This window comes from Polyergus mexicanus, unplaced genomic scaffold (assembly GCF_030449975.1).
Source record: "Polyergus mexicanus isolate NDT 795.1 unplaced genomic scaffold, iyPolMexi1.0 SCAF_13, whole genome shotgun sequence".
Lineage (NCBI taxonomy): Eukaryota > Metazoa > Arthropoda > Insecta > Hymenoptera > Formicidae > Polyergus > Polyergus mexicanus.
The window spans coordinates 5,168,261-5,190,769 of NW_027223333.1; the positions used below are offsets into that span (position 1 = coordinate 5,168,261).

At 30.2% G+C, this 22,509-nt stretch overlaps 2 protein-coding genes across 5 annotated transcripts in view; one reads left to right on the plus strand and one right to left on the minus strand.

The window, feature by feature from the left end:
- LOC138939006 (putative leucine-rich repeat-containing protein DDB_G0290503) overlaps nucleotides 1-17,106 on the plus strand; it is a 36,364-nt gene extending 19,258 nt beyond the window's left edge. For 2 of the 4 annotated variants that reach the window (XM_070306440.1, XM_070306441.1), the window contains exons 3-12: nucleotides 228-372; nucleotides 1,807-1,893; nucleotides 2,377-2,503; nucleotides 4,753-5,394; nucleotides 5,636-6,040; nucleotides 7,652-9,073; nucleotides 12,057-13,483; nucleotides 13,810-13,904; nucleotides 14,087-15,251; nucleotides 15,489-17,105. In XM_070306440.1, the coding sequence (XP_070162541.1) occupies nucleotides 228-372; nucleotides 1,807-1,893; nucleotides 2,377-2,503; nucleotides 4,753-5,394; nucleotides 5,636-6,040; nucleotides 7,652-9,073; nucleotides 12,057-13,483; nucleotides 13,810-13,904; nucleotides 14,087-15,251; nucleotides 15,489-15,506 (5,533 nt within the window). In that variant the 3' untranslated portion in view covers nucleotides 15,507-17,105. Of the gene's footprint in view, nucleotides 1-227; nucleotides 373-1,806; nucleotides 1,894-2,376; nucleotides 2,504-4,752; nucleotides 5,395-5,635; nucleotides 6,041-7,651; nucleotides 9,074-12,056; nucleotides 13,484-13,809; nucleotides 13,905-14,086; nucleotides 15,252-15,488 lie in introns of all 4 variants that reach the window. The other 2 variants (XM_070306439.1, XM_070306442.1) reach the window with 2 other exon arrangements.
- A 785-nt stretch (nucleotides 17,107-17,891) lies between these two features.
- On the minus strand, nucleotides 17,892-21,911 carry Xxylt (Xyloside xylosyltransferase). Its single transcript, XM_070305688.1, has 5 exons — nucleotides 21,494-21,911; nucleotides 20,809-21,263; nucleotides 19,980-20,453; nucleotides 19,250-19,489; nucleotides 17,892-18,158 (listed from the first exon to the last, which is right to left on the minus strand). Exons 2-4 carry the CDS (start codon nucleotides 21,241-21,243, stop codon nucleotides 19,283-19,285), a joined length of 1,116 nt encoding a protein of 371 aa, XP_070161789.1. The 5' UTR covers nucleotides 21,244-21,263; nucleotides 21,494-21,911; the 3' UTR covers nucleotides 17,892-18,158; nucleotides 19,250-19,282.
- Between the last annotated feature and the right edge of the window lie 598 nt (nucleotides 21,912-22,509).

Consider the following 22,509-nt stretch of genomic DNA (forward strand, 5'->3'; position numbering starts at 1 on the left):
TACCATATATATATAAAATTTTCTTCGAATTAAACTTAGTAAATTTATATATGTAATAATATTGATCAAAAAATATAAAAAACAAAAATAAAATTATAAAAATTACAGATTGATGGAAATCTTTTTGGAAAAATATTTGTGAAAAATTCATGTTACAATTATTATATATACTCTTAAATAGGAAAGTTCTTAAATAGAAAAGATCGTTGACGCGTAATTGTTTATAGCACGCCAATGATGGATCTTCTAGTTCAGATCGCGACGGCTCACAAATTGACAGCTTCTAATTACACATTGCAAGCGATCGGTGAACATGGATTAGTTCTCTCTCATCATCCAAATACTCCTATAGGAGCGTTGGACGTTCTTCAGGTAATTTAAACTAAATATTTTATATAAAGATAGTGCATTTTTTTGATTATAAGATTTTATAATCTGTTTAGCGGTCCATAAAAATTATATAAATAATATAAATTCAGAGACAATTTATTTATATCAAGCAAAACTTAATTCTTAATAAACATGACATTGGCCTCTTTTTACATTGAGATATACATGTATACATCTATATAAGCACAAACACACACAATGAAAATTTATTAACTTTTTAGTTGATTTAATTCGATTAATAATATGAGTCTTTCTTTTGATATTTAATTTACATCGTGTAATCGAAAATTTATTTTATAATTTTATTTATTCTGTACAAGACAAACTTTTTGTAGTGGTCTTGCACATTATGATTTTTTTGCAATGCTGCGTATGTATAGTCTGCGGAGATTAATGATTAAAATCGTGTCCTTGAGATCTCGGTAACAATCTCAGAGATATAATTGACCATCGAATAAAAAGTGATTGATTAGAAATCTAATCACAATCAGTTGTACGCAATCGATCTTGTCGTTTTTCTTTACTCGTATCGATAATTGCATACGAGTTACGATTTATGATTACAGATTTGCGCAAATATAACTCATTATTTAGTTGATTTTCTATCTGGGCGGCAACCAGCCAGCCATTAATGATTCTAACAGTTTCCCAGTACATGTCACGTGAATTTCTACGCGAGAATTTCTACGCACTTTCTAACGACACTTCTTTGATGCTCGCGTTCATTGCTTCGCGTGTTAGATTAACCCTTTCGCACGTCAATTCTCAGTACCAATCGTTATACTTTCTCTTTGGGACATAAGAATTTAATATGATTCTTTCTGTAAATCCTATGTATTCATTTTTATTAGATTTTGTAAGAAATCAATATTATTAAATATTATTATTTTCACATACACATCCCATACAGCACAGAACATTGCAATGAAATATTGTTCAGACATTATTGGAATATGGAATTGTAATATTTTATGAGAATGTTACAGCAACATTTCAAAAACATTACAAAAGACAGTTTTTGATAATCGCTACTACGTTCGTTTACCACTATGCGGCGCGCGTTGCCTTATCTATCCCGTATTTAATTGTAAGTTTTAATCACGATGGTTATATAAAGCTTGCAAAAAGCGGTTAGTAATATTAAAGGTATAATAACTATTTTTATCAGATTAATTTGTCTGATACAATCTCAACACAGGAAATTCAGATATTGAATTGAGTGTTCAGAAATCGGACAAATAATTATCCGAAAAAAATTAAAAAATTATCCGTTTATTGTCTACTTAAGATATGGAATTTAATATTTATATAAATAAAATTTTAATTTTTATGAATTAAATTATTTAATCATTAGCTAAAATAAATAGTCGATAAAAAATTCGCGACGCGATTAAAAGGGTTTCTGTTTTATTTTAGGTTAAATTACTTCCCAAGCAGGGCACGTGTATGCCACGTAAAACAAAGCAAGCTAATCAACCTTTCGAAACCACATTTAGATTGCAGGTAAAAAACAATATAGATGAGATACAACTTTTTAATTTTTACAGTATTGAGTTGATTTAACTATTTTATTCATACAAAAAAATCCAGTTATCTTACCATATATGTATTTTCTATTATTACAGTCGTACATTCCTTGTCTCTTTTTTCACTGTTAATAAACAATTTTTTATTGTTAATAAATGTTGAGAATGTTTATATTACTTTTTTTTTAAGAGAATGTTTATATCGCTTATGTTTATTTTTTTTTTTTTTTTAAATTAAAGTAGAAGCAAATTATCCTAAAATTTTATAAAGAACGAATACAATGTTAATTTCGAGCAGACTATAGCAAATAGAAGTATTTTGATCTGTATTTTTTCGATTCTTCGATAAATGTTGAAAGCGAATGATCTCGTTTAAAGCCAGTTGCAAACTTAGAATATATTGCAACGCGAATGCGATAAATCGGTAGTGCAATACGCGATAACTTGATAAACGGCACAGGTACATCTACCGAGAAATCAGCTGTATGTATCGAGGGTCAGTCCGAAGATGAACCTCGGAGAAATTCTAGACGAAGTGTGCCGCGAGAAGAATCTGGACAAAAATAATTACGAGCTTCGTCATCCAGGTGAGTACTGCTTTGCACATTTTAATCATATAAATTTAACAAAATTGTGTGAATAAATTTAAGAAAATAAATTCACAAGATGATCAATGTGATTAAATAAATAACGAAAAATCTCCTGCATTTAATTAAATATCTCTATTTAATAATGAATTTAATTACACATTTAATTATCTTTTAATCTTTTTTTATCTTTTAATCTTTTAATTATCTTTTAATTTAATTACATATTTAATTATTTAAAACTTCCCCGGGCCATTTAAAACCAGACACGGATAATAGTGCGAAAGTTTCAAGAAAAATTAATTTTTATTTTTTGCTGCATATTTTTCGAAAATTCTTTACGATTAATAATTCTGGCTGTTAAAAAATTTTAAGATGAAATTACATAATGTCTATGTACCAATCAGTATGTGTCTCGGTAAGGCTTCGGAAGCCAAATGATGCGTACATATGTATACATGACAGACACGCAATCCAATTTTCTGAAAATACTTTTCGCATTATGCGTCGATGAAAGTCTGATTTTCTCTTTTAATTCTTCAGCGATTCTTGCGCACGTGCTCATTTCCATAAACTCTATTTAAGTTTCATCATAATACGTGCCGTGCTTATTTCCGCATACAATCAAAGTAATAAGATAAATATATCCAATATAGCATTGCGTGCACTTAAAATTCAGGAGCTTTGACATATTTTATATAAAAATATAAAATTTTATATATTTTATATATAAAAATAAATTCACTAAATTTAACACATGTCTGAATTATTACTTTTATTATTTATCGCGCGATAAATGCGATTATAAAAGTAATAATTTAAACATGTAAAATAAAAATATTTCAAGTATAGTTTTGGAGGGTAATTAAAAAATAATATATCATATATATTATAAATTTTCTAAAACTGTGTTTGATTATATTAAACATATATACACATAGTATATCCCTAATGATCTAGTTTATAAATTTTTTATAGATATAAAAAATTGAAAAGTATGTATATAAATAAATTAATAAATATATTCATTGACTAATATTTAAAATTTATGCATATCAGAAAACTTAACAAAACTTCACATCAATTTATGAAACGTTCCACCGCTAGTGATCTTCACTTTTGACGAGACACTGTGTACATCGTGACGCACAACCGTGCACGAGATATTTCAGTTAGCTAGTTAGCTGCTGAGATCACTATCGCAAGGTTGCCGGCAGGCTCCTGCAGCACTTGTTACTTGTTACTCCTAGCCATTAGGCTCTGCTTTTCTCCTTCTCATCCTCACGTTCGTCCCGTGGAAGAACGAACGTAAATGCCGGCATTCCGCACTACTTGCTCGTGCTTGCTCGTGCTTGCTCGCGTACGTTTTATAATTGATCCGCGGTGCACGAGGGGAATGGAGAATGCAATTCCAGTTCCCGCTCGCATATCTTCAGGTGCATTCACGCTGAGGAGAGAACGCTGTGACGCGAGCTTACGCACCCGCGATAACGCAAAACGAGGGATATACATTTAAAAAATTGCGAGTGTTCTATGCGTTCCGTCATTCAAAAATTTTTTTTTTTTTCCAACTATTTTCTTGGAAATAATCTGATTCATATCTATCTGCAATAATTGCAGATTAAGGCGATATATCTATTGAAAAGTAATTAATTTGATTTTGTTTCGAAAAATGTGATATTTTTAATATAAATTTTTTCAGTATAAAATTTGATAGCAGAAGTAAAAATTCACTAAATTCTAGATAGTTTTTAATATATGTTGAAATATATTTAAAATATATTTTCATTAATACTGAATTGTTTTATAGCATTATTTTTTTATTTAATTTTCTTTAAAAATATATAATATATATGGAAGTCGAAAGAATAAATAAATAAAGAGATTATACATAATTTTATATACATGTAAAATTTTTATTATATATTGTATATATTGTAATTTTATTTATATAAACTTATATATAAGAAATTTGTGGTTACAAAATTTATAATATTTTTCGTGCTCATTTTTTGGTTAATCTAATATTCATCTAATATTCATTAATTGATCTAATATTGATAAAATCATATTGATATTATTTACACTTACAATGTAAAGTAACTACAAATATGTAAAAATTTCGGTTATTCTCTCTAAATTACTTGAACTACATTGGAATTATTAATTATCAGATGTCAGACAATTCTAATCGACATTTGATCTCAATGTGTCCAGAATTTTATCAATGTCTGTTCTTTTTATTCCAGCTAACCTGGAGGAGACATTGGACTTATCACTATCGCTGCAGGACTATCATCTGCAAGAAGTGACTCTTTACGCAAAACAGACTAAAGGTCTAGGTCCGACACTAAGTACGCAGGATATAATGGCGCTGCAGAGGCAAGAGGAGCGGCGCCGGCAGCAAACCAAACAAAGTGTGTTTGGCTTTATGTTTAAAAAATCCAAAGAAAGCTCACTTAGTACGGATAGTCTCGGGGGTCGCAGCGTGTCACCAGCCAGAAGTGACGAAACCGCGAGAAGCGCTAGTCCCCTTCAACCACCAACTCGACCACAGAGGAAAAGGAGACCAGCTCCGAAGCCGCCCACGTACCCCGTACCTCCGGTTCAAAGTACATCTGGGGACAGCGGCAAAGATAAAATGATGATCAATCATAGCCGTAACAGTAGCGACAGTTCCGGTTATCATGAGGCCTCTGTGCTTAGCGATAATCCAGACTTGGCTGCAAGACTACCGGAAACTCTGCCGAGGCGGAGCAAAGCGCCAGGCATGTCCAATACCTCCAGGAAACTGGCGCAAACCTCGCAATCTAGTAAAAGTTTGAGCAATCTGGTGATGACTGGCGCAACGCTCAGTCGGGGAATTAGCAACACTTCCCTCAGCTCCACCGGTGAGATTTGATCATTTATGGTTGATGTGTTGATGCAGTTCAATAATAAATGTCTCTTTATTGTTATAAGGAAACAATAGATAATAGTATATATATATATATTACTCGAGAAAAATTTAACTCTAATTAAATTACAAAAATAAATTAAATTTATTTTATTGCGATTTTTATTGCTTTTATTGATTACATGTATGAAAAGCTGTTTCCTACATATCTTAGTTCATGTAAATTGTTTGCACAGGTCTTCGAAAGAAAAGAATAGCTCCTCCTCCGCCGACGCTTAGGCCACTTTCATCAGCTATTTCCACGCAGGCATTAGAACGTATCGTTGACTCCGAGGAATCATTGACGTCCGATATGGATCCTTCGAAACCACCATCGGACATTGGTGCACCATCGAAAGCTAATTCCGACATCACCATCAGCACGCAGTCTATGCTCGAGTTGGATCATGAACCAAAGTCGGAAGCCGCGACATATGAATTTGATGACAACATTGAGCAGAGTCGTACCACGAAAACGAATGTCGAGACATGTTCTGAAACAGATTCGGTCAACTATAAGCTTGTTAAAACGGATGTGGAAATGGTCGCGCCTGTAGAAGTCGCCCCAAAAGTAGAGCAAGCTAGAGTAGTAACAAAAAAAGGTAAGTTAGTGCGTATTACCAGTAGCTCAAATGCTTTGCTCCGTAGTTTCAAAGCGCGAGATCCTTCGGGAAATCCGCATCAAATCAGCGAGGATATGAGTATGAATGATGAAACGTCACATGCTACATTATATCCTAGAAAGTATAGATTTTCGATATTGAAAAGGGGTAGATTATATACTATTACTCAAAGATACCGTTCGCAATATCATAATTCTATTAATTTTGTAAATAATGTTTCGCTTGGTATCGTAACCAAAGATCATATCCAAAATACAATAGACCACATATCTCAGGAATCTCAAAGTCTTAAAAGGATACCAAGTTTATATGAAAATCACGAAGAAGTTTCTTTCGATAGTCATAAGTTTTTTGCGAACAAATCAAACAAGTTGATTTGTTATGCCAAACGTTGCGCGAAAGAATATGATTATTCGAATAAGCAATTGAGAAGAATGCAGACGTCGACGAATCTGGAGGGCATAAAACCGAACATAAAAAATATGGAATGTGAAATACTGGAAAGTTCTTGGAATAATTCCTTGGAACAATACTCGGAAAACAACTTGTCTCCTCCGCTTTTGAGTACTTTGCAAATATTTGCGATCTCTACGAAGCCATTAGATATCCAAATGGCACCCACAGATTCCATACCTAGCGACATTGACGAGCTACCCTCGCTACCTATTATAAATCATAGATTAAAGAATAGATTAAAAGAGAGAAAGTTAAGCATCTTGCAACCACCACCACCTGGCTTGGTCAATCGTCAAGAATCGAATGAAAACTGGAATTGTTTTTTGGTCCAGTTGAATTCGATTCTCGAGAGTAGAGTTGGCGAATTTGTTTGAAATTTAATAGACATAATGTAATAGACTTTTTATTAGAATGAATAATTGATCCTCAAATTCTATTAATTAGGAATATGTAGATTAAAAAAAAATTTTTTTCCGGACATTGTTCTGTTTTGACAATTTTCCAATCTTAAATATTGTGGTAATAAATCTTTAAATTAAAAAAATCATATTATTAAAATGAAAATTTTTTAAAATATATATTATAATTAATAAATATTGTGTTTATCAATTTTAATCACATATGATATATGCTCTTTATATTGTTTATTTGTATTTTCTCAATAAGCTATTTTTAATCAATTTTATTAAAATTCTATATTATTTATATTTGTATATGCATCAAAACAGTTTGAAGTCACTTAATTTTCTAAGTTACAAAATTATATATTAAAAAAATGAAACTTACAAATTAAAAAAAGAACTATTTATAATTATATATAAAGAAAAATTTTATATGCATTCTCTCTTATTACTCTTTTTTCGTAGTTTATGAAACAATATGAATAATACATTCTTGTATTTGGAGAAAATGACATGATTCCAAATATTTTTATTTATATAAAAGTATATGAACACACGATTTCGCACTAAGACTTAATTTTACATCTCTATTGGAATTTATCTAAATAATGTATTTTTGTTGCTCTATTCGGCACATAGTATGTACATATACTTTAATCAGTTTGCTTGTTTGTATCACATTTTGCTTATATTTTCGGTGACGGTTATTTTTTTCTTTCTTTATCTAAACTAGTTGGAGAACCTGTACCCCTTCCCAAGCCTCGAAAGGTTAACACGTGTAAGGCTAGCGCTTCAGAACATCCAAAGGTACCTAAGCGTGAAGTAGTTCCACCCTTGGCACCGCCTAGAACCATGAGCATGAAATATGATCGTATAAACAGTTTATCACGTAAACGTGCAAACTCTGAACAAGTCATACATAAAACACATTGCTGCGCTTCAAATACTGAAAATACATCGTCATTAGACGAAGATGATTTTGTTAGACACATTAAACGAGAAGAGACACATTCAAAGTCGAAAATCGATTTTGCACCTTCCAATGAAGAACAGATAGGTCAAGAAAAAACGACATCAAAAATCGATGATATTATAATTGACGATAGCGTGTCTTTAAAATCAAATCATAAAATGGAAAGCAATTTTGAGTTACACAATTCTGATTGTATGGAATCAATCCTTATTAATTCAGAAACATATTTTGAATCCAAAGATAAGTTTTTGAATGGAGATAAATTTAGCAAAAAGGGAAAAATACTAGACATTGTCGATGATATAGATCATGAATCATTAAATTTGAGCGAATATTTAAGTAATAAAGAAAATACTGGGTTACTTTCTGATTCCATGGAGTTAAATGTATCGCAAAAAAAACTGTTATTACTTGAATGTAATGTTATTACCAAAGAAGAAAAGATTAATTTCTTACAACAAGATTACAAGGTAAAGTCTAAAAACATTGATACACGCGATGAAAATGAGAATCAGAGTAATAAATCATATATGTTATTGAACGATGATTCTCTAAACAAAAGTATGACCAAACCGAATCGCATGGCAGAACTGGATAGCGAACAACTGAAGCAATCATATCATCAATCTGTTTGCCAAAGACCATCCAAAGCGCCGAGAAAAAGAATTTCTTCCCACGAGATTAAGGAAAACATTGAGACAGCAAATTATTTGCGTCCGAAAGATGCGATGATCGGCACAGAAGTAAAGAATGATCTTGAAAAAAACAAAGAAATGTGCACGGTGATTTCCACCATACCAAAATGCGATCATTTTGATGTCATTAAAGAAGATGATTCCTTAAATAGTATCATAAAATATAGCATTGCGGAAAATGTCAATGAATCATGCCAAAAACTTCAAACTAGTCAAAGCGAAGAATCAAACAACAATATGAAGAATGCTAAACGGGCAAAAGTGATTCGAAGCCAGTCTAAATCAGATGACTTTGAGATGGATACCTTGAAGAGACAAAAGCGATATTTCACTTCGTCTCCAGAGGACATCGCGCACGCTTTGAACTTGAATTTCTCCACACGGAACTCAATATCTTCAAGTGCATCACAAATAGAGCAGAAGCAAATTGATGCAGGACATTGCATTAACCATACAAGAGATGTGGATGTAAATGAAAGAGTTACAGGTGCATGTCATTATATTACTAACATTCTGTTTTTACCCTTGTTACCCTTCGCAAATTTGTAATTTTTTCAGTTTCATGTACTGTGCGTATCATTTTGAAATTGTATATATGTATGTATAATGTATGTGTATATACAGAGTGTTAAAAAATAGCTTAGGATTTATAGAGTCGAGTAAAAAATGTTTAATAAACATCAATCGAAAAATTAATTCTGTGAAAGTTTAGGAAGATTTTCGGCTTTAGTGAAGAGCAAATAATTTTTACTTGCTTCTTTGGTTATTTATTAATATATATTCCGAAATTTTTCTTAATTTTTCAAGTCGCGCCGGTTCCGATAGCCCACACTGTCAGTTGAACACTTTCTGATTGATAAATCATAGGTGATTATCCTAGATATCAAACGATATATGAATGTATGATAAACTAGATCCTTCCGTCAAGTGCCCCATCTTCATATACTTGTTCTTCCCATTGTCGTAATTGCTGTTACTTTCTAAAATCTTTGTTTCACTCCATTTAAATTCTTTACCCTCTTTTATCACTCTTCCAGAACTCAACTGCGCTTCTTTTATATTATGCACGCACGCAATTAGAAATATTTATCTTGCAATCATCTTTTAATATATATATAATATGTAAGACATGAGGCAAGAGAAGCCGACGTATATATATATATATACCCAGTCAGCCAGGTCTGTTCTAACAGATATTGCCAAGTGCTTGCTACAAATTATTGTCAGCAAAAAGGCTACAAATTTGGTACAAGAGTTGTTATTACCGATTAAGCTGGCAGATTGCCGGCAAGAATCAAGCAAAGCTTGCTAACATAACTACACAGCAAATTGGCGGCAGAAACCGAGCAAAGCTTGCTGACATGACTGACATCAGATTGTCGACATAAAACTGAGCAGGATCTAGAGTGCGCAATCTGATGGCAAATTGGCAGCAAAAACCGAACAAAATCTGCAGCTTATTACAAAATATTATAAAATAGTTCAGTCGCTTATCGCTATGCGGCGCGTTATTCATTATCTATACCCGTATTCAAATTCTTGTCATGAGTGTATATAAAGCCTACAAAATGCTAATAATATTATAATATATATATTTCTATCAATTCAATTTTTGACATAATTCTTATACAGGAAATTCAGATATTGAATTGATTTTTGGCAAATCGGACAGATAATTGTTCGATTTTCACTTATTCAAACAATTTCTGTCCAAAAAGATCTTTAATTTTATAAATTAAGTTATTTGAATTTACCTATATGTTTTAATATATTAATATATGATTTTATATAATGTCTAATTATCTAATGGTCATTTTATGACCAAAACTTATCATCATTTTGTTACTTAGGGTTAAGGCTTAAATCTATTTAAATATATACTTTTATATGAATGGCCAAAAGCTGCAGAATTTGTACGGTTTTTGCTGACAATCTGCTATCAGATTGTCTTGCGCAGATCTTGGTCGATTTTTGCCATCAATTTGACGTCAAATCATGTCAAGCTTTGCTCGGTTTTTGCCGTCAATTTGCTGTCAGGTTATGTCAACAAGCTTTGTCACCAAAACACAAGCTTAATGCGGACACAGATGGCACTGGATTTGTTACCAAGTTTTGAGCGAATTTGATGCCAATTTGGCAACAATGTGTTATCAAATTGCTTACTGGGTATATATAAATATTTTTCTATTTATTTTTAAATCTTTATTAGTAATCTTATAAATTTATCTGAGACATTTTAAAACAATTATTTTAAGTTTATATAGAGAAAAAAGAGAGAGAGAAAAGATACATTGAGAACATTTCTTTTTTGTCAATTAAAATTAAAATTAAAATTTAAAGTTGAAAGTGTTAATATATTATATAAATAATATCTTTAATATAATCTATTTGTAGTATTTTTATATAATCTAAACATATTGATTAGTAAGATACAAAACATTCTATTATCATACTTTGTATTTAAATATTTTTTCACGAGTTTATTTATCAATGTATTTAATATCCATTTATATAAAAGAAAGAAGAGGGGAAGAGAGAGAGAGAGAGAGAGAGAGAGAGAGAGAGAGAGAGAGAGAGAGAGAGAGAGGGAGAGGGAGAGGGAGAGGGAGAGAAAAAGAAGGAAAGGGAGCAAGACGAAAAGAAAGGAGGAAAAGGAAGAAGATAGAATAAAGATAGAGAGAGAGAGAAAAGGGAAAGAAGAGAAAGGAAAAGAAAAAGAAAGGGAAGGAAGGAGAGGGAAAGGAAAAGATTAGATGGAGTAGAGGGGAAAATAAAGAAAGGGAATAGGGGTAAGCGGGTAAAAAAGAGTGTAAAAAAGAAATAATTGATTATTTAAGCACATATGTACATTGAAATAATCTGTTGCGAATATATACACATTTAATTTATGTTAATAATAAATAGAAAAAAATTAAGATTTTTTTACTTTTTATATATGTATATACATACATTATATATTATACAAAATTTTCTTATACTTAATAATTTCACCAATTAACACTATATTTGGAGATATTTTTAAGAATATTGAACTTGCTTACATATCATTTTATATTGATAATTTTAAATTCTTTCCATTTATGTAAAAAATTATATTTTCATGTTTCTCCTATTTATCATGTGTTAGTATTTTCTTAGTGTTTTTTTATTTATAAATATTGTGTAAGATAAGATTGCACTATATAATCATCATCTCTATAAAAGATCATGCTAAATCTATTTAGATTAGAATATTTTAACTTCAAATATTTTGTGTTTTCTATTTTGTGAATATTTATCATATTTTATGTCTAAAATTATAAAATATTAAATTTTTTTTCAGTTTCTTTAATATTGCTAACTTTAGAATTAATTTTTAGATTACATTTTTAATAGTTTTTTATAAGTATGTAGCTACAATCTTTTTTAGCATAAGAAAAGACCAGCATAATATTTGGCTAATTTTTTTATTCTGTTTATATTTATAATAGGTAATCAAGATGTTCCATCCGAAACCGATATTCTGCTACAGAAAGTATCGGATACCTTATCAAATGTGCTACCAGCCTCGTCATCCCCAGTACCAATTTCATCGTCTCTAATACCGGAAACATCGTTGCCTTTTAAGACAAATCATACAACCGCATCCATGCAAACAAATGTCGTCGCCATTCTCGACGATTCCACAATCAAATCAGAACTCGTCGGTATCAAGAATGAGTCGAATGAGAGTTATAAATCGTGTATCGATCTTCCAGAAAATACTTTGAGTGCTAGTACGCCAAATATGACTGCGACAGGAGGTTTGCAAGAGAATACTTCTGATTACGTATCAGCGATAAGCGAAGACTTGTCGATCAGCGATTGGGAGTATCAGCTTCCGGCTCCACCAAGTGCCTTTCGCGATTCACATTCGTCTGTCTTTGATGATTATGATACGATTACGCTGGGATCAGTAGAGGCCTTTAAGGAACCGCTAGGAAGCTCAATTTTGGAGTTAGCTAATGCGACAGATAGTAACAATAAAAATATCGAATCGACAAAGAATTTGTTGAATAATTCTGAAGCGAATTTTGAATTTCAGGAAGCTTTAAATAAAAAAACGGACTTCGTGCCTGAAACGGAAATTGATAAACAAATATTAAACAAATCTGTCGAGCAAATATCCGACATTTCCAATAAAATTAAACCTAGTTCAAATTTGCGGAAAGAAATTATTTCGGAATTGGAAAACAAAATAGAGATCGGAACATTAAGGCAAACTATCAATAAGGACTTCGATAGAAAAAATATGAACAGCTTATCCACACCGGAAATAGCGCCGGTGGACAATACTTTGCCCAACTTTACAATCACTACTTATACCAAACAGAATAGCCTAGACATTTTCGAAGAGTTTGAGGAATCCAGTGGTTATGCGAAAAACACGGATGATAGATTTATTAAAACGTTTGCTACACTTTCAAGGAATAAAGCAGACAGTTATGATAAGAGAAATATGACGAATATGCATTTAATTAACAATGTATCGCATGACATGAAGGTGACATCTAAGTCTGAAGAATCGAATGCCAGTAATCTTGATTGTAAAATCGAACCAAAAAATCACAATCAAAATGAGTTGATCCACAGACTGCAGTCTCTCAACGCGACTAATGAAAAGACTAATATCCAGCGATCCAAGAGTTATATATCGATATCCAGTAATGCCAAATATCAAACAGAAACACAGAAAATCGGTGAAAGAAAGCACGAGCCGCAAGTTGAACAGGAGAGTATTAGTATAAAAAAATCTACAAGCATCACAGACTTGAATGTCGATGTATTACGAAGCAACGAAAAGTTCTTTCAATGGAGAGATAACATATTAAAACACCAAACAAAGCCTAGCAAAGAGAAGCAATTACAATCATTACAGGTAATTTCGAGTTATAAGGTAACAATCATAAATCAAATATGATAGATTCATTGAATTATTATATATACATTGAAAAAAGATTGTTTATTTTATTAAGAAGTAAATAGATTGCAGAATTATATAAATGTATACAATACATAGCAAATTTTTACCGAAATTGCGATAATTATTAATATAATTGATTCATATTGAATTTCTAAAATTTGATTGTATATGATAATTATATTTAATAATTTATAATTATAACAATTGTCAATGTTTTTTTATGATTAAATTAATGATATAATACTTTAACAATCATACAAAGATATTATTTTAACTTGTAGGTACTGAAAAATATTTTACCGCAGTTGAAAAATGCTCAACAAGCGGAGGAAAATATGTCTAAAGAATACAATAGTGCATTATTAACTGAAAAAAAGTGAGTATTTCTTTATTACTTATAAGCTAATCTTAAAGAACTCAAAATATTATTCAGAATTTTAATGCTAATTAATGCTAATAAGATTTTTTAAATATTAATTACCTTATCATTCTACTCTGCATCTCTCAATATTGTGTATATATTATGTATTTTATAATAATACAATTATTTTCTGGCAGGTATGAGCCTGAATCCAACGAACATTTCATCAAAACGAATATAGTTTCAACACGTGAATCTCAAGATTCAGAACCGGAATGTAAACAATTGCCAAAAGAAAAAGATATAAAACGTTACGTTTATACTGGTCCACCTGCGATTAGTCTGGGCAGTTGGTTGGAAAGACCCAGCATTAATGTTCAAATCAAAATGGATACCGATTATAAACTAGGAAGAAACAATATAAGCAGCAGTAAGACCGTTGTTAATATTAACAGCACAAAAAATGAGAAGGATTTCGTGGATTATGCCAGCAATGTCAATAAAAATAATATCGCTAAGCACGAGATTAAAATCAATTCTTCGGCGAATAAGAATCCTGACGAACTCACGAGAAAGTTAATTACACATACAACAGCATCAGGTTTCAAGATACCGATGTCGAATCGAGTTAACGCGTTTGATTCAACGAAAGACACAGATAGACCCTTCGTGATGGGGGTCGAGTTGAAGAAGACCTTCATTGAGATGCCGAAAGAAATGTCAAAGGACAGTGAAAACGAAATTGACACATCAATAAATTTCAAAGAATTGACAAATACATTTGCTCAGCATATGAATTTTAAGCAGAAACCTAAACGCGCTAATATTAATAAACACTCGTCGAATTGTGATATACAAATGGATAAGATAGAAAAAACAGCAGAACCGAATGTCAAGCAAAACAGTCATGCCAAGTTCGCGAAGGTATCTAATCAGAATGATCTTTCATCCAAAAGTCAGTTCCCCAAGCACGATACTCAGGAGAATGCACAGGCAAAAAGGTTCATGTCCGTCGTGGGAATAAATGGAACGAGTCATAATTTTAGGCCCCAAAATGAAACATTTCTCAAATGTAATATCAATAACTCTGTCAAAATCAATCCACCGATGCCTGTCGTAAAGGGATTCAAGATTACTGAATCTAAAGTAAATAATAATCAAATAAAGCGTAATGAACTATCAACAGTCGATGGTTCTAGTGAGGACATACATCCTTCTAAACTTCCAACCATGCCAGTGATAACAGGAGTGACACTGAAAAATCCCAGCACAAAACTTAAATCAGTACCAGTTCAATTAGATTCTAGGAATACACTATTGGAATCTATCAGGAATTTCGGTGGACGTGAAAAGTTAAAAAGTGTAAATATATTGATGCAAATTTTATCCCTTAAATAGATATATAAAAAAAAATTGTTTAGTTTTTTTAATTTAAAAAAATAATTTTAATTTGAGAAAATCGAAACAAAGTTTAAATAATCATAATTTTTAAATTTATGTTATATGATTTCTTACCACTATGTTATATACTACAACAAACAGTATTTACTGGGTATAAAATAAAAATTAATTATTATACAAATCTGTTTTCTGTTTCAGATTGCAGGGAGATATTAATTGCGTGCTATTAATTCTCTATAAATATCTCAGCACTTATAAAGCAATTTAGACAGTGAAGAATCTGTTTGATGCAAAAGCTCCAAGATTTGTGAGTGTTTTTTTTTTTTTTTTTTTTTTTTCCCCTTTCCTTTCATTATATGTAAATTTACATCATTTGCTTTCATTTGTAAATCGATAAAAGAGATTAAATGTGAAAGCTATATTTTTTTTATTTACAAAAAAATGTACTAATAATTTTGACAACATTTTTATTTAATCCTAGAATACTACTAAAAATTATTTTCCAAATAGGATGCATTTTAAAAAACTTGATAATTTAACATTAAAATTGATAACTGTTAGATCTTGAAAATCACTAAAAACAAAAATATGCACTCTTTATTGCAATATTTTTTTATCTATTCAACTATTGTATATGTATCATTAAAAATTTTTATCTAAACAGAATTTAAAATTTTACAATGCAAAGATGTAAATCGATATTAGTTTTTGGAAATAAAACAAAAATATTCTATCTGCGGTTGTAATGTTAATATATAGTTATTATTATATTTTGTTTTTTGTAGTATTTTGGGATTATCTTATAAGAAAAAATATCCAAATATTATTTTAATATTTTGAGTGCTGATTTATACGGCTAGAAAATCACTTACAGAAATGAAAAATATTTTTTCAGACATTTACACATGCTCTTATATGTAATACATACACTTATATTACACACACACACACACACACACACACACGAATATGTATAAATTCAAGAAAAGGAGATATTTATGTTTTTCGCATATAATGTGGAGCAAAAAAATAACAATTAAGAAATATGTCCTCGTGATATTAATCGATATTGCGAATTGCTCGAGTGTTATATTTTATTATATTCTTTCAAACTACGTTCAATAGAAATAATTAAATAGTACTAAAATCCGGTTATATATATAACTCCACGTTAAGCACATGTAAATATAATATAGAAAAAGCTACAACAACCAAAACTCCGTCGCAAGACGATAGAAAATGTATATAATATTCGATATTTACTTGATTGTAAAAAAAAGGACGAGAAAACATTTATTTACATGAATAGTCATCAACGATTGCTCATTAATTAACGTGAAGAAAGAAAATTAGATTAGTTATTTTTAGTTTGATAGAACCGTTTGATTTTAGCTTTATTGAGATGTATATTTATAAAAAAAGATATATAATACCAAAATTAATCGTAAATAGATCGATATAAATATTAATAGCAATGTAATGCTAAATATTAACATGTCCAATTTTCACGATTAACTGTAAGTTTCTATCAACGGGACCAAAGGTGATATCTTATTTTATCCATGCACAATACTAATTTAGAGTTATGTAAAATGCGTCATTACTGTGCTAAATACGAAATAGTCTTTTAAATCTGGTCAATGTTGAGTTATATCGAAATGATTGGACTTAATGATATAAATTTATAATTATACAGATAAATGTATTATATTAAAAATATTGAGCGATTTATTTTCCTCTATAAATATTGTTGTATCGATATAAGAAGCAATTATATTTTGGCATAAGGTGTGAAGGATTATATATATATATATATATATATATATATATATATATATATATATATATATATATATATATATTCTATATATATTTATGCATCTTTTTCTCCTTAGGCATTTATAAGTTGTAGCGAATGTAGCGATTATATGAAAATTGAGAGATGAATTGTAAGAACAATTAATATTTAGATAGTAATTTTCACTATATATGTACATGAGAAAATAAAATAAAGCTGGCGTTCTCAAAATTTCAAGTTTGAAGTTTTTATTATCTTTCTTGCTTATCGTGTTCCCGATATCTCAGAATTAAAATTTGTGTAAGTATTGGCGGGAGGCCAAAGATTGGTCTTACAGGGAGAGTTTTTTAGCGGGTGCGAGTCCCGCATATCCCACCAGATCGGTCGGTGGGAATGCATAATGCATTTTTCTCTTCCTTTACAAAAAAAAAAAATCAGATATTTTTGCGGATTTTGAAGCTTTAAATTTTCACGCTTCTTAAAATTTTAGTGTGTGCCACCTTGCTGATCATGTTTTCCTGATATTTTTGCGGATTTAAAAACTTCAAATTTTCGAGCTTTTTATAATTTTGATTCGTGCCACCTCTTTAGTGATTATATTTTCCTGATATTTGATTCTAAGCAATGCAGGTTCAGAAACTCCAAGAACGAAAAGTCAGCAAAAGTGATTTAAATATATATAATTAGGAAAAAGATGTGTGTGACACGATAAGATGTGTGGAAATGGATAGATATATGTTCAATCAGAAGATATATGCATTTTATATTTTTAATATACTTTATTAGATTTTTAAAAGTTACAATATATCTTACAAACTATATTTTTTATCAATTCTCTTATATCTATGCAACAGCTTATTCTTGCAGCATCTTTTGTATTTGCTGCACTAGCTGCATCGCTAGCATCTGATGTTTGTATCATTGCACCTGTTGCACCGGCCTGTTGCTGTTGTGGCTGCTACAACAGTATTGTCTGTATTGCAGTCTGCCTTGATCTTGTTGTTGTTGCTTTAGTTCTGTTGCTCGGACATCTCCATCAGCTGTTGCATAGGATGTTTCTGCTTATTCGCCTGTGAACAAATATATGTTATATTAGTACTAAACGTGTGCTATATATAATAATGCGCAGAGCGCTCTGCGTGTAATATATTTACGTATATATATATATATATATATATATATATATATATATATATATATATATATATATCCAAATATAAATTTTTGTTTGCGTTACATACTCATAAATTTTTCTTTATATATTTTCTTTACAATATAATTATCCAGTAAGCGAAATGCATGCAGTATACCAGCAGATCGGCAATTAAAATTTATTTAGAAATTAAATTCTATTATGAATTACTGATATAAATCTTCTGAAATAGGTTTAAATTCATTTTCGTCAAATAGAATGTATTAATTTTATGATATATATAAGTATGCACATTTATTTATTCAATATAAATACCCTTATATACACTTATTATATATTGATTTAATGTAATACATATAATCACAATATCGTAATTTATTTTATATATAATTTTCCAATAATATTACTCAAAATACAAATATATAAAATAATAAATTCTCTAAATCATTCATATTATAAACCAATTATTATATTAATATTAATATTAATATTAAATAATACAAATCATATATTGCCACGGGAAAGGAAACATATATATGAATAAAGTATATTGCAACAAAAAAATCACAGTTGCAAAAAGCAAAACATTGAAACAAATTCTCTAAATGCTATCAAATATGTTAATGTATTAATTTTGCATTAAAAATTAGTATTCCACAAATTCTGCCAAATTTTGTAATGTTTTGCTCTTTGTTTATATTATTAACAATATTGAAATTCGTTACAATAAATATCCAATTTTTTAATAAGTATTCAATCCCAAAAGAAAAAAAAAATAGAAAGAGAAATACATATTTTTCTATTTTTTAATTAATAACTCCAAAGCAAATAGAATTTCTTAAATTTATTAATTAACATAAATAGTCATTATGTTATTTTATTTATAATTCTGTTTAACCTTCTCTGTTTATGTATCATTTCTGTTCATTCTTTAATATCATTATCCTTAAAACTAAAAATCGGAAGCATTTTTTATATTTAATATTTACTATACAAACACATGCATACATGTGAATAAATTTAAATAAAGATTATAAATCATTAATCATCAGGTATAGGAGTATTGCAATTTCCATGCCACAATTTGGTCTCTGAGTGGCATTCTGAATAGTTAGCAAATATATCCGCATAACCACGATCACGCCACCAGGTACAAAGTTGCCTATTCCAACCGCAATCAACTGTATGGATAAGTTCTGGTCTTTCCATGCCTAGAAGCGTGTAGAAATCTTGATCGCCTAAATGACCCTATAACAAGACATGTAATGTTTATAGCAATATCTAATAAATGTAATGTAATCCGACAAATATACAGTAAATCAGTAAAATATCATGTTCTATATATCTTTGATATAAAAGATATTACACACTAAGTGCAATAAATTGCAGAAAATACTTTGGACAAATTTAAATAAATTTTTTTCTTTACAGGAACATTGAGAAGTCTACAAATTTGAAACATAACTGATCAAAAATAAAAAGCTTTAGTTTAAAATTTTATGTGTGTGTGTGTGTGTGTTCCATATAATCAACTTAAAATTGTATGTAACCAAAGAATAATGAATGGAAATATTAAAATTAATGTAGATTTATTAGAAACATAGGAAGGAATTATTTAATAAAATATTTTTAGAATTATTTAATAGAATTTTTTTTGGATAAGTAAAATATTATATATTATGTTATATTGTGGGGCACAAAGAAAAGAAAAAAAAAAGCTGCAAAACTATTCACTTACCTTAAAGTGATATTTCTCTGTCATTGTATCCACATTGTTCTTAGTAACAATCTCATTGTATTCAAGTGACTTTCGTAATCTTTCTAAATTAAAAAGCACCATCCCACTATTGTACCCAGGATATCCACCTTTATGTCGAGGTTCGCCAAACATTGTTGTTGGGTGTTTAGTACGATATAAATACAAAACGTGTCGGTAAACTGGAGTTAGTTCTGGAGCCAAGCCAAACAAAGCGTCCTTCCCAAAATTGTTAAATTCTTCAAATAAATCCTTTACATCTTTGCGAAATTTTGTATCTGCATCAAACATAGCAGCGAATTTCTGGTGGCTGGGTGCAATCTTGTGCATGCCCAGTGAGAGAAAGAATAATGCATCAGAATAATATGTCCCTGGTTTACTACTGAAATGTGGGGACATAACTGACACAATATCTTCTAGTTGTGTGGCTAGTTTGTGTACATCATAATAAAATACCTGAAAATAAATAAAAAGTATCTATTTATGTATTCATATAAAGTATAACTTTAAATGATACTATTTGTATTCTGTACATTAATACAATTCATAAACAAGATAAAAACATTTAAACTAAAAAAGAAAAAATGAAGAATATAAGTAATTGCAATTTTTCAAAAAGTGAAATCATATGTTTGTGTTTAAAGAAGCTATAATATGCTAAAAAAATGTCTCAAAAAAGAAATGTATAAAGATTTAGATTTATCCTACAATATAATACTACAATAAATAATATAATATTATTTGTACTTTATACATTGACACATTTCATACAAAATAAACATCATAGATAGAAAAGAATATAAGGAAATACCTTTATAAACTTTCCAGTATTAACCTTAACATCTTGAATAACGATTTGTGCTATACTTTGACTCTCATGATCGCTTATTACATGGAAAGCAATATTTACAGAGGTCAATCTGAGCAAGGAATCTACAAATATTTGAAACTTGCGTCTCATGGGCGAGTTTGAAGCAACTTTGGTAAAGATACACCAAATGTTGTAATAGTCTGTCCAATCATGTGGCAAAGTGCTTGCTGTCGAAGATAAATAATTGTCTTGAACAATTTCAATGGAATAATTGGCTATCATTAAGGTGGTTGTAATATTTCCCAGGCTTGCATTTTGCATTCGTAGATTGGGCACAATCCAGTGCCCACCATTAGATGTCTGATAGCAATAGAGGGCTACCAGAAGCAACACAAGAATTGTCAATCTTAATAGCAACTTGCGTAACAAGGGCATTTATCCCTTATTTTTCTATCCTAAAAGAGCAAACAAGCCTTAGCAGTTTATAAGGAAAGAAAAAAAAAACATCCTTCAAATATAAAAATATCTTAAGAAAGAAAACGAGATTATAATAAATTAATTTTATATTTTAGTCAATTCCATGATTCACTTAATTTATTTCGTTTAATTTGAACGATTTTTCTCACTCGACGAAATATTAATATCGAATCACAAAATTGGGAAAAAAATATTAATTAATACTTACGTGAACATGATTAGCGGTCGATTTTTTGTTACCGCGTTGTCCTATAGATCACCTGTTTAAAGTTTCTCATCGAATAATATTACATTTGCTGAATATCATTATTCTCTTACATTAGGATTTGCATCGTGATATTTTTGTTCATATTGCATGTGATATTAAATAAAAACATTTTTATTATATAATATGAGCCCAAGTCATCAATTAAGAGTCACTTCGATTAAACTCCGATTAACTTCATTGCAGAGCAAACAAAATAAAAATTGCTAACACTATACTGTTTATAAAAGTAGAGAGAAGGGCTTGAAATACACACACACACGCGCACACATACACACACATACACCTAATAATAAAAGAATGGCTATGCTATGGCATGCATGACAGATAGCAGGCCGTAGCGGGTAGCGGATGGCGGATGGCGGCCAGTGTTGTTACATTGAGGGACAAATAGGGACAAATCCACTGATCTCTATACGTAACTGGATATGAGATAGGGCGAAAAAAATTGTGACTAATTAAAATCTTCGTTGCCACCAAATTCAATGCGCATGCGCAACAAAGATAGCCTATCTAACACATTGCATATTTCATGCTGCATGTATGCCGGCCTTTCGTACAGTGGCGCCCCTATAACACTGCGTGCGTAAAATTTTACACTGCATTCAAATATGATTAGATCAGAAACAGAATATAAAGAATGGCATATCTTTTTTTGAAATGTATTTAAAAAAAAACTGGATAAGCTTTCTCATTTTACATAATTGCATGCACGAGTGAATGTATAGTATCCCATACAGCACCGCAAGATTGCAACAACATTGCAGCAACATTTTTCTGCAAGATTGCAACATTGCAGAAACATTACGAAATGTTGCTGCAACGTTGTTATGATATTGCAGCAACAGTAAAATGTCCGCCTACAAAAATATTGCAATATAATATTGCAGCAACATAGCAATATAATATATATGCAATAATGCTTTATGTATATTTATCGACATAATATCTTTAACATA